The 14,503-nt window shown below is 41.9% G+C and overlaps 1 protein-coding gene across 1 annotated transcript in view; it reads right to left on the bottom strand.

Annotated features, from left to right (window-relative positions):
- The window catches only part of suclg2 (succinate-CoA ligase GDP-forming subunit beta), a 94,561-nt gene that overhangs the window by 64,253 nt on the left and 15,805 nt on the right, over positions 1–14,503 (bottom strand). Inside the window, exon 2 of the mRNA XM_079579316.1 lies at positions 13,795–13,936. Coding sequence (XP_079435442.1) covers positions 13,795–13,936 — 142 coding nt within the window. The remainder of the gene's footprint in view (positions 1–13,794; positions 13,937–14,503) is intronic.

The raw sequence follows: 14,503 nt of genomic DNA, 5'->3' as shown, positions 1-14,503 counted from the left end.
GTGCGCATGGGGGATGACGGATGAAAATTAGCCCAAGGCTATAATCCGGTGTGGCATGTTTACATGCACGAGTGCATGAGACCCATGTATGTTCATTAACATGCACTGTCCCAACCAAATAAACTAATAAATAAATAAATAAGCAAATAAATAAATATTCCATTGCAATACAAATTTACAAATTCCCCTGGGAGCAGGTGATAAGGGGGTACAAATAGGGATGCTAATTACCTAACTAATTGGCAATAAAATAATACAAATAAAAGATACAAAGAAGTGGAGTACTAACAATATTTTACAAAAATATTATTTTATAAAACAAGTGTCTATTAAGCATGTTACTTTGTATAATGGTGAACATGGTGATTTTCAATGGCCGTCAAATGTTAATTAAAAAAAAGCAGCATCACACGCTCAAGTAGCCGATGTCCAAAGCTATATTTAATTAAAGATAATGTTTTGGCATTCTTCTGATCATTTTTTATTATATGAACCACATTGCATGCTCAAAAAAAAAAGAATACGCGATTACCGGTATGCTTTTTCAACATTTTTTTCAACATCTGCATCTTTGATATAACTTTTGGTGTGCGTTGCTTCTCTTTTCTCAGTCATATGCTTTTCTTTTTTTTTTTATATATCATGTTTACATTAACATAATGTGTTTCTAATATGGGAGGTCCCATAAATACATTATTTTGAAATGTCTGCTCAAGCCAAATTTCTTACTCCATGTAAGAGATACATAGAACGGCAGTCGAGTGCTTCGTAGTTTGGTTTGGATTTCAAATCGAGACTTACACAAATCTGACGGCGTCATGTGTGGGAAGTTTGAAGTCAGTTTGTGGTCCACAAACAATCCTGGCATGAACGACCCGGTGAACTGTCGTTTTTGTTGGAAAATTTAGAGAGTGCACGGTTTAGTCACCAGTCACCATACTGTCCTGATGCATACATGGCCATATATACTGTACTTTGTTCTGAGGTCAAAATGGATCAACTAAACCATTGAGTCTTAACATGGACAAAGACTAAGGCACCCAATTGTGCACACTCAACAACACCGCTGCTACATCAGGCAAGGCAAGGCAAGGAAAGGCAAGGCATGTTTATTTATACCGCACATTTCATACACAAGGCAACTCAATGCGCCTTCAAATAGCAGTCCGAAACGTGTCTAAGCATAAAGTATCACTAGCAGCATGCTTGCATTTCCAAGCAGACTCAAACCGCTGGAAAACATTGATCATAACAAGCTGATACCGTGTTCAAGTCAAAGTTGTGAAGCTGCTCCATTAGTGTCAAGTCATGCTCCATTTTTTATCTGAAAATATAAGCTGGCAAAACCTCTCCCTGTAAAAACATATGCGCTCTGGGTGCACATGTCGCAGCTGAGCAGTGAACGCCCGGACATGCGGCCCACACATACAGTGGGGCTGCTGTTGATCCACGGTTAACTGAAAGTGACTCATTGCAAACTCTCGCCTCCTGCACTGTGACTGATCCAGCCCATACCATCTTCCTATGTATCTCATACATGGAGTAATCCAGGCTGGCTTGCGACAACATCAAGAGACTGCATGCAGACCAGAGTCAGTTATAGATACTTATTGGAACCTATACTGCACCCACTTCTCTTGCTTCCCCCTTTGCTGTCAGGAGCACCTTGAAATGTCTTACTTAGAGGACGACTCTTGGCTGTCCACTGATCAGCCAACCCCCCAATCACCAGAGTGTATCCAAATGGACTGTGGGCCCTGGCTTTGACAGAAGACACTACAGGCTGTTATTATCCAGGTGGGAGAGGGAGGTGGGTGCCATCAGGCTAAAAATTGGGTGGAAATGCGGAAGTGAAGGGGAAGTGTCCGCTGCGCAATGACTGGAGAGACACCTTGACCTTGGTTTATAAAGAAGTGCTCTTTTAGTGAGAAAAATGAACTGGAAAAGGCTAGACAGAAAGCAGCAAGCTCCAAAAAGCCTATATGACAGCATGGCAGGGATTAAAATAGTGCCGTATTAGCCGGAGAGAGTTGAGAAGTTACGCGGTAAATGAGCTGAAAGGTGCGCTCATATGCAAAAGGGGCTTTGAGAGGAGTCATAAATGAATAAATATGTTAATAAAAACGGCTACAGTGCAAAATTAAAAAGAGTTCAAAGCGAGATGGAATGGAGGGCCCGCAGGCAAGTGCAGAAAAGAAACGACTCACGGGAGAGGGCTTCTTTTTTTTTTCTCGTTTGCTTTAAAAGAAAACGAAACAAGTTAAGGAACAAAGATGTGCATCCCAGTGCCAGGTGAGGAGGAAGGTAGGAGTCGTCGTGGCCCAATGTTGGAGATGTAGGAAAAACAAAAGACAAAAGTGGATCAAATGTCCGACATGAAGCTTCATTCGATATTTGTTAAGTACTTTAACGATATATTGTGCTGCCCTAAACCGGACTCATTTCCTGCTGGTGTAGAAGCAACAAGTGAAGCCAGAAAATAAGACTAAAAATAGCTGCTAGTCATTAACCAGATGCCAGATCACATTTTAAATAAGAGGAACAACACCTCGTTATATCAGCAGGTGAGGCTTTCAGCTCTTGAGGAGACAGAAGGAACTGCACTACAAAAAGGCCATGAGCTCCAAAATGTCAGCAGAACACCATTAAAGATATTAAAAAAAGTTGTGTAATAAGCAATCAGTGGTAATGGGGTGCATCGCGGCAGGTGTTGGCTGCTGCTAACCTGCTTACTATGCCAGGCACAACAAGTCATTGTAGCAGCATCAGCAATTATGAATGGCCACTGAAGGATTAATGCACATATAATACGAGGGAACATCACCAAAGCCGGAGCAAAATGCAGAGTGCAAGATGAAAAGATGTAAAATGAAGATAAAGTGCATCACAAAGGAAGGGACTGTACTGTCAGTAAAAAACAATCCCGCGAGGAGCGTCGGTACAGAGACGCAGTGCTTTCTTTTGAAATACATAATGATGTCCTCAAAGATCACAGAGAACATGGAGCATGGTAAAGAGCATGGGGTGACCATTATCTGCTGCTATGACAGACACAAGAGGCCTCCCCCCCCACGCTCACACAAAGGTTGGTCTCTAATGAGAGAGGAGGAGGAAAGAGCACTACTCTATGTAAAACCAGAGAGCCGGCTTGCTTTAATGTCGAGCCGTGACACAGGGATGAACAAGGGGAGAGAAGGGCACATGTCTCCGCAGAGTACCAAGTGCATTATGGATAATAAATGACTGTGTAAACTGGGAGGTCGCTCGAGTCCACCGCTTTGTCTGCCAGGGTGCACCGGTCGTGACCATCGGAAGAAGTAGAAGAAACAAGTGCGTGAAGTAATCGACAACAGAAGGCCACTGCTCAAAGAAAAGAATGGAGTTTGAAGATTCATTCTTTTGTAACTTAATTTACTGTATCTGGTTTAAATAATAAGAACCAAAGATTATTTTTATTATTCATTTATTCTCCCTCTCAAAAAGGGTCCAAACAGGCCTTAAATGGGATACATCAGGAACAAAACCGAATCCGAAGACAGGACAAAATTCGGACCGATTCTGAGATCCTGAGTTAGCTGTTGAACTATACAATGAACTAAAGCACCGGATGTTCAACACATTTACCGTACCCTCTTCAATCTGGATAAGATGAGACATGTTTTTATTGAGTCGTGGCTCAATGCTATTTGTATTCTGTTAGGATGAGTGCAGGCCAGAAAGAAAACGCACTCATTTTCATCCCCATTTATTTGCTGCATCTTGGGGACCGAAGCGTGGAGATTAACATTACAGCACGACTCCAATCACATCACCCTCAATCGCAGTAATGCGGTCATCATCCTCGGGCCATGCACATCCCCCTGTAATGAGAGCAAATCATCTCTCAGTCCTGCTGCCAGTGACAGCAGCTGGCAAAGACGACCCGATCCCCTCTCACCATCTTTCTTTATGGAAGGCCTATTACTTCCCTTCCTTCATTTTTATTAATCCATGGGTGGCTAGCGGCGGCGTAAGTGAGCACTCTGATATTTAATTAGGACTTTGAGGATGTGCCATAAGGGGGAGGCTGGCTGGTAAGGGACACGTGTAGGCAGAGTGCCAAACCTGGAGAGAGTTAGACGTGGCTATCTGCTGGAGAACGAGATCAGCATGGCTCCCCTGTGAACAAATGCACAGTAATGAAAGGAACACAGTGGCTACAGGGGGGAAACTAACCAAACTCTGGGGAGGGAACACCTCCAAGCACACATGATCAATGACTCCTAACTGAGCTTAACATATGCACAGTGCCATTAAACTAAATAGATGACTAATAGAAGTGCAGGTAAGGGAGGATAAAACTGTTCTTCAGTCGACTGGACATTTCCAGTTTTGTAAACAATAATTTAAAACTAGACGTGCGGTATAAAATGAAATAATCATAAAAAGCCTTATCGTAATATGGAAGCTACTGATGAAATAAAATTAACTAGAAGACCTCGAGCATCAGACAGAGCTGCGTCAAAAGCTCATTTAGTTTGGGAACAATAAGAGATCACCTTGTGTAGGCAACAGAGGGCATTGATAAATAACAAACTGTTTTTAAGTACTACATCAAGCCTTTGAGAGAAACTAAAAGCGTGTTCTTTGTCTTAAGGTCAGGTTTGGTCAGCAGTAGCTCAACATTTTTTTGCTAGAATTTAATGACCCAATGCGCCTGTAAACTTAGCGCTTTGTGTGGTGTTGCTTTTACTGTCACTCTGAGCCTCATATTATCTTGCACATGTTCAGCTCCCCATAAACATTACCTTTTTCTGATTCCAGCAGACCTTGTAAAGGTCATGGAGAAAATGGCTTTTCAGTTGGCGATGTGAAGGCAGGTGAAGCATACACTTTCTGTCAACTTTGACTTATGATGCCTTTGCCATCTTCAAATGTGTATGACTTGCTCAGTTGAGTTTGAAAAGTCAACAAACATTGATAAAGCAATGCGTCATAAAACCTTCTTGCTACAGGCGTGACCGGACCAAATGCTGCTCTCTGTGTAACAGAGGACAAAAGGCTCTAAACAGTACGGCCACAAGTTAAAAAAAAAAAGCAACTTGTTTTCATATCAACTAAAGCTATCATTATCATCTATCCATCTCGTCGTGGTTAGGCCCACAGCAGCTGCGTGTCCGTTTAATGATGTGGTTTCGGTGGCACTTACTGAAGGAGAAGGCACAGGTCCTGCCCAGCGGTGGCACCTCTGGGTGACACCTCCTCCAGTCAGTGCGTGTGACGGCTCTGGCCTCATTACAGCCGCGTCCAGCCAGCACCCAGGCACACACTAACGACCTGATCCTGAGGAGGGCCTGCTCCCCTCCACTGACAGAGGGGAAGCTCAAACCTCCACACAGACACTGGGCTAATGCTATAATAATGGCCCTATGGACTGAAGGCTGCTAAACAACGGCAATCCTGTGGCGTCTGTTGACAGGCTTTTATGAGCGATAAACACAATCACAGAATGTCAGCACAGTTATATATCTGTCTGCGAGACACATACACATTTCAGAAAGAGGTGGGGAGAGAGAATCCTTTTGCTTAGAAAATATTTGTCTTTCCAAACAACAATACCAGGTCAAAATTATACATATTAAAAAAAAAGACTGAGCCAAGTCTACATCATGGAGACGCAAGCACTTTGAATGAGACTTTCAAATCTAACTTTCAAACACAATTTCTTCAAGAACTCATAATATCAATTTATTTCATGGGCTGAGAGACATTACCATATTTTCCGGATTATAAGTCGCACCAGCCAAAAAATGCAGAAATGAAGAAGAAAAAACATATACAAGTCGCTATAAAGTAGAAGTCACACCAGCCTTGGCAACTACCTGGTCGTGGAGGCGAAACTGCACCGGTGACAAGCCTCTTCCGGCAGCACGTTGTTCAAGCACCCATTTTCAAACTCGTTCCTCTACCTGTGGCCATCTAGCTTTTAGCCAGGGATTAGCTTTTTTTTGTTTTATTCATTGTAGTCAGAGTAACCACCGCTTTTTGCCAGTCCCTCACTAGTTTCTCGCTCACTCTACACTTTCTGCTGCTCAATTACCTTTTTTTTTTTTACATTTTCAGTGGTACAGGAGTAGCAGATACTGGTACACAAGTCTAGACCGCCTTCTCACAGCTGTCAGTATGAAAATAACGAACGATGAATGCTAAATAAGTCGCACCCAAGTATAAGTCGCACCCCCAGCCAAACTATGTAAAAAAAAGTGTAGTCCGGAAAATACGGTAGATGCCATTTCAAATTAAGCATCACAAAGTTCATAGGTCGAAACAAAAGCAGAAAAAGCCATGTTCACATTTGCCCATTTGCTGAGCATTACCGACTCCACAGACTGGACTGATAAGAAAATAATAGGCTGCCTGTCTCTTGCACATTAGTATCATCCCATCCTAATATCATCCAGCGGCCTGCAGAGTAATGTCATGTTGCAGCCACTACATGAATAGGTTAGGGTGGGTAATGAGAAGGTGGGAACCCTAAGCAGCTTACAGAAATCAGCCCGTTTGAGAGACAGGCCGACTTAGCCTGGAAAGCCTATTTACAGCTGTTAAGACAATTTTCAGATGCATGACTTTTGTGTAGGCAAACAAATGAGTCAAAAAGTAACTGCCACGGGGTATTCGAAGGTTATAGGTAACCATTTATTACTCATCGTCTTTTCAAGCTTCTTAATGTGTTGGCGAGATGAGAATCACTATCATAACATGGACATTTTGAAACCTATGGACTAAATGCTGTAAGTGTTGGCCCAAGTCACATTCATTTCTCCCACTCCTTAAAGAAACCTTCATTCAGTGTCAGTGACTTCCATTTGCTCAGTGTTATCTTGGCTGACTGACTAGACGTAACATCTATCTTATGTCAGTGTGTTAAACAAAAAGGGTTTAGCCAAGAAATGATTAAAGCCTCTCAGGAGAAACCTCCCTGTGACATGCTAACAGATATTTTGGAAATGTTTTTGACTGAATGCTGATATTTAAATTACTATAAGAGTTTTATATGAAAGTGAAACGCTTCAAGTTTCGCTTTAAAAGTAGATGTTGTGTGTGCAATGAACAAACAACACTCATGAAAAGACCTTAAAATAGAGTCTTGCAAACTGTGAAAAGAGGCTGTGGGGATTGACAAATGTACTTTTAACCCCATTCTTTTTAGCACTGCAATTGTCTTATGTATTACAACTATTTTCCCTTTCTCAATGATAATCTCAGGAAAAATTCTCAAAACATTGGGACAGGGACTTGAAAAGGTAAAACGTCAGGGAGAGGACAACCCATCTAACAGGGGATGAGAATGCACGTAGCATTAACATCCCCACATAGGACTTATGCCTGGATGTTGATCTGGCCTGCTGGCGAGATTCTTTTATGCAGGATGGCAGGGGAAGACAACAGCCGACTGCTATCTCTGAGTAGCTCAATTCAATGAATCTTGTTAGGACGCCTTCACTAGACATCATTATCCTTAAGGTTAGGGTTAGGTTTAGGGCTAGTTTATATTGATTTGCTAGCCAGTCAGAGTTGGCGGTTCCACTGCCATCCAGCATAAAAGGGTTAGGGTTAGAACAATCATGACCATCCCATATTTGAGTAATTGCAGGCAAATAAGCTCACAAGTCAAACAACAAACACATGAGGGTTATGTTTTGAGAAGACAAGGCCAAGAGCTTGAGCATATGGTAGAATCGCTTTGATGTTAATTTTCTCCAGTGACATTTATCAAGAAATCAGCCTGACCCAGACCTCAGCTGTTGTCTACTGCACACAAGTCAACAAAGCTAAAGGAGGGGATCTCTTCAGACAAAGCCTGAAGTGCAGGAGCCTACGGAGCCAACTCCACTCAGCGCTAACTGCTACTGTCAGCGCTTTGCACTAGAGACCCTGCCTCATTTTCTGAGGGGTAGGAGATGAAAGTGGTCTTAAAAGGCTCTTGAAGTGTTGAGGAGCGAATGGCAGCTCCAGTGGGGACAGCGTGAGAGCATGAGGAGCAGGGGCACAGCCAGGAGAGCTATCCCATGCTCAATGTCCTAACTCTGTTTGACAGAGGGAAATATTTGTCTATCCTCAGATCGTAGGAAGCCAGTCCCTGGAAATCAAAGATCAGCCTGAGTGTCATGACTTTTTAAAAAGGAAACCTATTAATATATCATTCTTGCATACTCCCTCTTCAGGTGTAGGACTGCAGATATCTATTTTACAAGAGTGCTAAGTGGATTCCAAGCAAGTTTTGAGTGTTCTGGGAAACGAGTGATTGACCGGGGAGCTTAAGAAGGGGATCCTGGGCGATGAATGGCTGAAGCAGGATGAGCAGCGGTGATTGGCTGACTCCAAGGTGCGGCACGAGATGGGGCCGTGATTGGATGATTGGATAATGAAGGCTGCAGGTAGGTCTTCAAAGTAGAATTTGAGCTGAAGCTTCATTTGTCTGATGGTTAAATGTTTCCCACAGATGTAGTGACCGCCTGAAGGAGTGATACTTGGCAGAGGCGCAGACAGTGGGGGTCATTATTCAAGGCGGGTGCTAAATAGCGGCTACAAGCTGAAAAATAAAATATGCTATTTTGTTGCGTTTTGCACTTGGATTACTTGGATGTAAATGAGACAATGATGCAAGTAAAAAAGGCATAAATGGCTCTGCTACTGATCCACTTTTGCACATGCGACTTGCTTTGCACATGAGCAAACGCTTGGTAAATTACCCCCAGTATGTCTTTGCAGTGCCACTTCACACCTCCACGAAAATGTAAATATGCACGTTCATCCGCTGCATCAAAGAGCTGGCGAATGTCAAGGTGGCACAATATTATTCAACGAGCCCGCATATCAGACTAACTGCTCCACTAATAAGGACACATGAGATTTGACAGTCAGGCATTAAAGTGCGCTTTGGCGTGAATATTCATAGCCAGAAATTAAATTGAAATTGTATTCTACCTCAGTTAATTGTCCCTCCAGCTCGCAGGACTATCAAGTTAAGGAAAGCAGAGGAGAGTAATTGATGGGAACTTTTAAAACTGGAACAAAGCAAAACTGAGCAGATGGGTAGAGCGTACAGAAAATTAGATTGATAGAAGACACAAATCGAACAGCAGCAGGAAGGAACGGCTCGTATCTACTAGTAATTAGCAAGCTACAATATTTTCACCCTCTCCGATGCAGTTTCCCAAAAAGCTAGTAAGTAGTATAATGTGAGCATGCATCATGTGGGAACTATTGCAGCAGCAAACCAAGTTAAGTTGGCCTGAAGAAATGCATGTAGAAAGTGAAAGCATGTGGCAAGATGTGACACTGGCACCGGTGTAGCAGCTGTGCTTTGGGGCTCGAATGAAGGACGACCTTCAAGATTTTCCGTCAAAGCTAAAAAAAAATCTGTAAATGATGGATCATTTTTGGTTAATGTAACCTCTGATTCTGACCCACAACGTTGAGGACACAACAGTGTTCTGATCATGTGCCGCAGCCTGAACAACTAGACCGTCGGCTGTTGTATGTTTTTATCCTATTGCCTGACCAACAGAAAGTTTTATATCTGTTTGACTATAACATGTTTCAAGTGTTGATCGTCATTGGAGAAAAAATATATTATTTCCAGTATAATATTCAGACAGAAAGGATTATAGGGCCTACAAAAATCAAAGTCTACTTTTCCAGTGTCCAGCTGGATATGAGGCACCCATCTGCTGAAGCAGTTCTCTTCTGAATGGCATAGACACAACATATACAGACATTTGCTGTGTGTATATATATATATATATATATATATATATATATATATAGATATATATATATATATTATCTTCGTACATATTTCGATTTAGAAGGATTTGTCCTCGATGCTCCAAATAAGTCTGCACTCATTTAAACAGCGTTTAAACACTCAGTATGAGAGAAGATCCTGTATAACGCGACCGCAATTGAACTGTCAACTTAACCACTTCATGGTTAAGTGAGTGCAGCAGAGGGGAGAATACCGGCTGATGTGCATGTGCCTAACGCATGTCACTCATTGGCGCCTGTAATTTCACGCTGCAGTGCCTTATTCTATTGTGTATGAAAGTAACTAAGCAGTCGCAGTGGGATATCTGCACCAAGCAGCAATCCATTTGCACCGGACACGGACAGTAGAGACCACTCTCAAATACCTCACAACAGGAAATAAGAGCCCACTGTGAAAAATAAAAAGTAAAAGTGAAACATTTTCAAAAGTTATATATACAAAAAAACACCAAGAACAACAATCAACACATTCTTTCTGCAAGCCTCAAGCCAGGAGAACGAAGAGTATGTTCTGTTGCCTTTTCAAGTCAGGTTGTATAGACAGAGGGGTTCCCAAACTTTTCAGGCCACGACACTCAAAATCCCTCAACCAACAACTGGGGGAACCTCTTCTGTTAAATGTAATTAGCATTTATTATCATTAAAGATGCAAAACATTTCAAATCTGGTTTAGTGATGTACAGTATTTTGATATTTGGTTTAATTTCACTAAAATATGCCGTTTTCAATCAAAAAACCTTTTTTTCCCTCTGTCTTAACAGTGTATTTTCTCCAGTTCAGCTTTACCCAAATCCATAAGGTCATAGCCTATAGGCCACTTTCACCCCTCATTTGAAAGCTAAGCCCTACAAAATGAATCATAATGGAGTTTTTTCCTCATGTTGCTTCTGCTATTTTTCCATCGCTTTTTTGATAGGTTTCTGTCACATTTTAGCCTCATCAGATTCCAAAGATCACTGCACCCTTGACGACCCTAACTGGAATATGCCAGGGCAAAAGGTAAAAGATAACTTTTGCCATCATCCATATGCACATGGGCTCCCCTTCGCCCTAAGCCTCATTGTCAACACTGGAAATATACTGTCTTCATTGTAAGCGGGTGCATGGAAAGCTGAGCCCCAGGCACGGAGCCCAGAGGCAGCAGCCAGAGTGGCACCTCGCTGGCTGACAACCAACCTGGACGCTCTATCAGAAAGCCTGGACTGCAGCTGCGAGGACACTGAATAAAATATAAAGTAAAGAGTGGTTTGGTATGTGGGAGGAAGACAGAACAGGACAGGAAGTGGTATATAAACACAGCTGAGAGAATACAAATGGGTCCTTGCATCATCTTATTTTTTTGGTCCGAGCATCTGGATGCATTTGGATTCTTTATTCACAGGAAATAAAAAAAAAAAAATCAACAACACAAAAATCCTAAACACAAGCATCGGAACGCGTGAGAAACTGAAAATGTGCGACTGTGAAACCAATTATTTCGGTTGACTGCAACAGATGAAAAACGAATCGGGCAACTCTGTTAGGCTGGGAAAACACAGGCTCCCATGCATAAGAAAAACAACATAAAGACGCGATTAAACATGATAAACTTCAGCCCCGATTAGACACAGCCATTTGCCCAGGCTGCGACCGAACCGCAGTGCCATGCAGCAGAAATAATACCATTAAGGTGTTACACTACAGCACTACAATTATACAGTAATTACAGCAAATTACTGCTCACAGAGTGGAGTGAATTTTCAGCATTGGTCACAGCAATGTAAAAGAGGAAACTATCGACGTGGAATACCATGAACAACCCATGAAGTGGAAGTGAGAATCTAAAAGATGAAACACATTAGTTTGTCCACGCATGTAATACAAAACAGATACAATGAATCAATAATACTGTAATATACAAGGCGCTAATTGCAAAGATTTTTTTTTACGATGTAGACCATGAGAGATCCAGATCGGAGACCGACACGAGAAACTAGAGGGATGACACAGAGATCACACTGAGGCAGAGAAAGTGCAGAGGAAAGCATACCTCCAGGCAGCACCTACAGCAAGTCTATGTTAATCAGACTGACAAATCTGCTGAAACTTAAAATAAAACATGGCGGCAGCGTCACTGCAGCGTTACTTCGATCCTATTATATAATGTATAAATGTAGTGCGCATAGGGGCCTTCTTCTTTTATCCCAATTAGATATTACTACAAACAATGATTACAAAAAGAGAGTTCAATAAGCCTATCGCAGTCTGTCAGCTTGTCTTTATAGGTGAACAAAATGTATTAAGAATCTGTAATGAATGGTTGTACTGGGGGAAAAAATTCAAGATGTACGTGATGAACATATTGGTTAATGTTGACGTCCTGATTTGAGCGAGGCGCTGTGTGCAACTTTTATGTTGGTACTTTTGTTATTTGGCTGTGTGGTAAAAGGATAAGATTTAGTCAATGAATGCTGTGTGCGTGCTGCTGAGAAGGTGATTGGCTGTGAGCTCCCATCTCCCCAGGACCTGCTCAACTCCAGGACCCGGAGGCATGTGGGTCGGATCACAGCTGACCCTTCTCACCCTGGACACGGACTATTCACCCCTCTACCCTCAGGCAGGAGGCTACCGTCTATCCAGACCCATAGATCTCGTCACTTGAACAGCTTTTTCCCCTCCGCCATCTGACTCATGAACAAAAAAACAAGACCGAATAGCTTAGTTACAGACTCGTGGATGTAATCTGCCCTGTTGCACTGTGTGGTGTGTCCACACTCATATCCACTATCACTTTATCACTTTATCTTTTTATACACCTACACATCTGTAAAAAACTATCCCGCTGTTGTTCTATGTCAAATTGTTGTAGTTTTACCATATTTTACTTTTTATTGTATTATTTTAATATTCTTTATGCATGCCCCCTAGCCTCATAGTTTAAAGTTTTATAGCTTATTTTTGTCTAAATTCTGTGTTATATGTTTTATGTTGCACTTCTGCACCGAGAAAAAAATCTAGTTTGTGAACCTGTTGGCAATGGCAATGGCAATAACAACTATTCTGTGTCTCTATTGTTGTATATCGGGTTCTTACCTGGATAACTTTAATTGTAATTGACATTCTAAAACTTTCCAAACAGATTGTGATTCAATAATGACTAAAAGATTTGTATTTTCCATCATAATGGAACAGCTCTATTTGCACAGTGAATGTCAGATTTAAAACCTTTCAATGAGGTGTGAATGAGTCACTCTAGTCACAAGGTAAAAATGAAAAATGAAAAAGGAGCAATTGTTCATGCTGCAGATCAATATGCTTTGTATCAACGGAAATATATTGAAAAGAAAAGAAATGTCACAAGGTCACAACTCCAGAAATGCTTCCTTTTTTGGTCAAATGGTCTTACTTATACTGATTGATGAGAACATTTCAAGAATGTACCACCTACAAGCTTAATGTTTATGGTCTGGGTTAGTGTGAGGTACTGTATGCAAATTGTATGGCAGCGCCTTCATTCTTTGCTTTGTGGTAAAAGGATAAGATTTAGCAAAATAAAAATAAAAAAAGGCCAATTTTGACAAGAAGACGACGACATCATCGAGCCACACGTCCAATCAGAGAACATCGCTCTGAGACCTTTATTCTCCTTGAGAGAAGCAGCACAGGGAGAACATCGGTTTTGTCTGTTATGTGATCCTCTGAGTGTTCCTTAGAAAATCTGTATTAAACTCCTCAAGTTGAGATCTGTCTGTTAAATGTCAATGCCTTCCCCACACCTAAAGCAAGTAGTTTGATCAGTAATATCCAGCGGATGGACAGGCCTTCTTGCAAAGGGAGAAGAAAAAAGATTGATGTAGTAGTTGATCTTGTACGAGGAAGAAAAATTGAAAGCGCAATGTCTGAATGAATAAGTTTGAATAAATAAATAAACACGATCAATGGACTGACGCGTAAACAGGGGTCAGTCTGAAAGCGTGGCCTTGTGGGCGCCTTGCTACTTACTTAGCCTCTTTGCTGCTTCCAGAGCCTCAGAGGCTGTGTCGGCCACGAAGAAGCGCTGGACTGCCACGCCACTGTCTTGCATCAGCTTCTTGCTCTGATACTCCTGCAGATTCAGCCATCTCCTGGGACTCAACCAGGTACTCTGAAAGATAAGGCAATACATGAGAGATGATTAACGCGATAAGAAAACAATCTCATGAGTCGTGTCAAGACTAAAACATTTCCCCCCCCCACGATACGCCTGAGTACTATCTGCTGAAGTATCTAACAAGTGCGAGAAAACATCCCTCTGCCATTCCGTTCACCCTCCTTTGGCTATAATGAGGCGTGCAGCCAGCCAGGCCTAAGCTGCAGGATGGCTCAGCAGCGCTTTGCTCCATCAGCAGACAAAGTCCCTGTCAGCTCCAGCTGTTGTTGCTATTAAAAAGAAATTGGCTTTTTAATGTAACAGAGCAGTGCAGGCTGTGTCAGAGTAAGAATCCAGTGAGCGTGGGAGTGTGTATGTGTGTCCACAAGCATGCCCGCGTGTATGCAAATGTTTTCACAGGAAAGATCTTCAGGGAGTCGTTAAGGAGAGAAAGGCCATTAAAGTAAAGGGAAAACAAGGACTGTGAGGTAAATTATGGTTCAGCATGTAAATTATGCTTTCTTGCGTGTATTTCCTCAGCCAGAGAATATTAAATACAACGATAACATCAGGAATGCGTTG

This window comes from Gobius niger (assembly GCF_951799975.1).
Source record: "Gobius niger genome assembly, chromosome: 20".
In the NCBI taxonomy this organism is placed as follows: domain Eukaryota; kingdom Metazoa; phylum Chordata; class Actinopteri; order Gobiiformes; family Gobiidae; genus Gobius; species Gobius niger.
The sequence above is the reverse complement of the archived record's forward strand: the minus strand, read 5'-3'. Positions and strand labels throughout refer to the sequence as shown.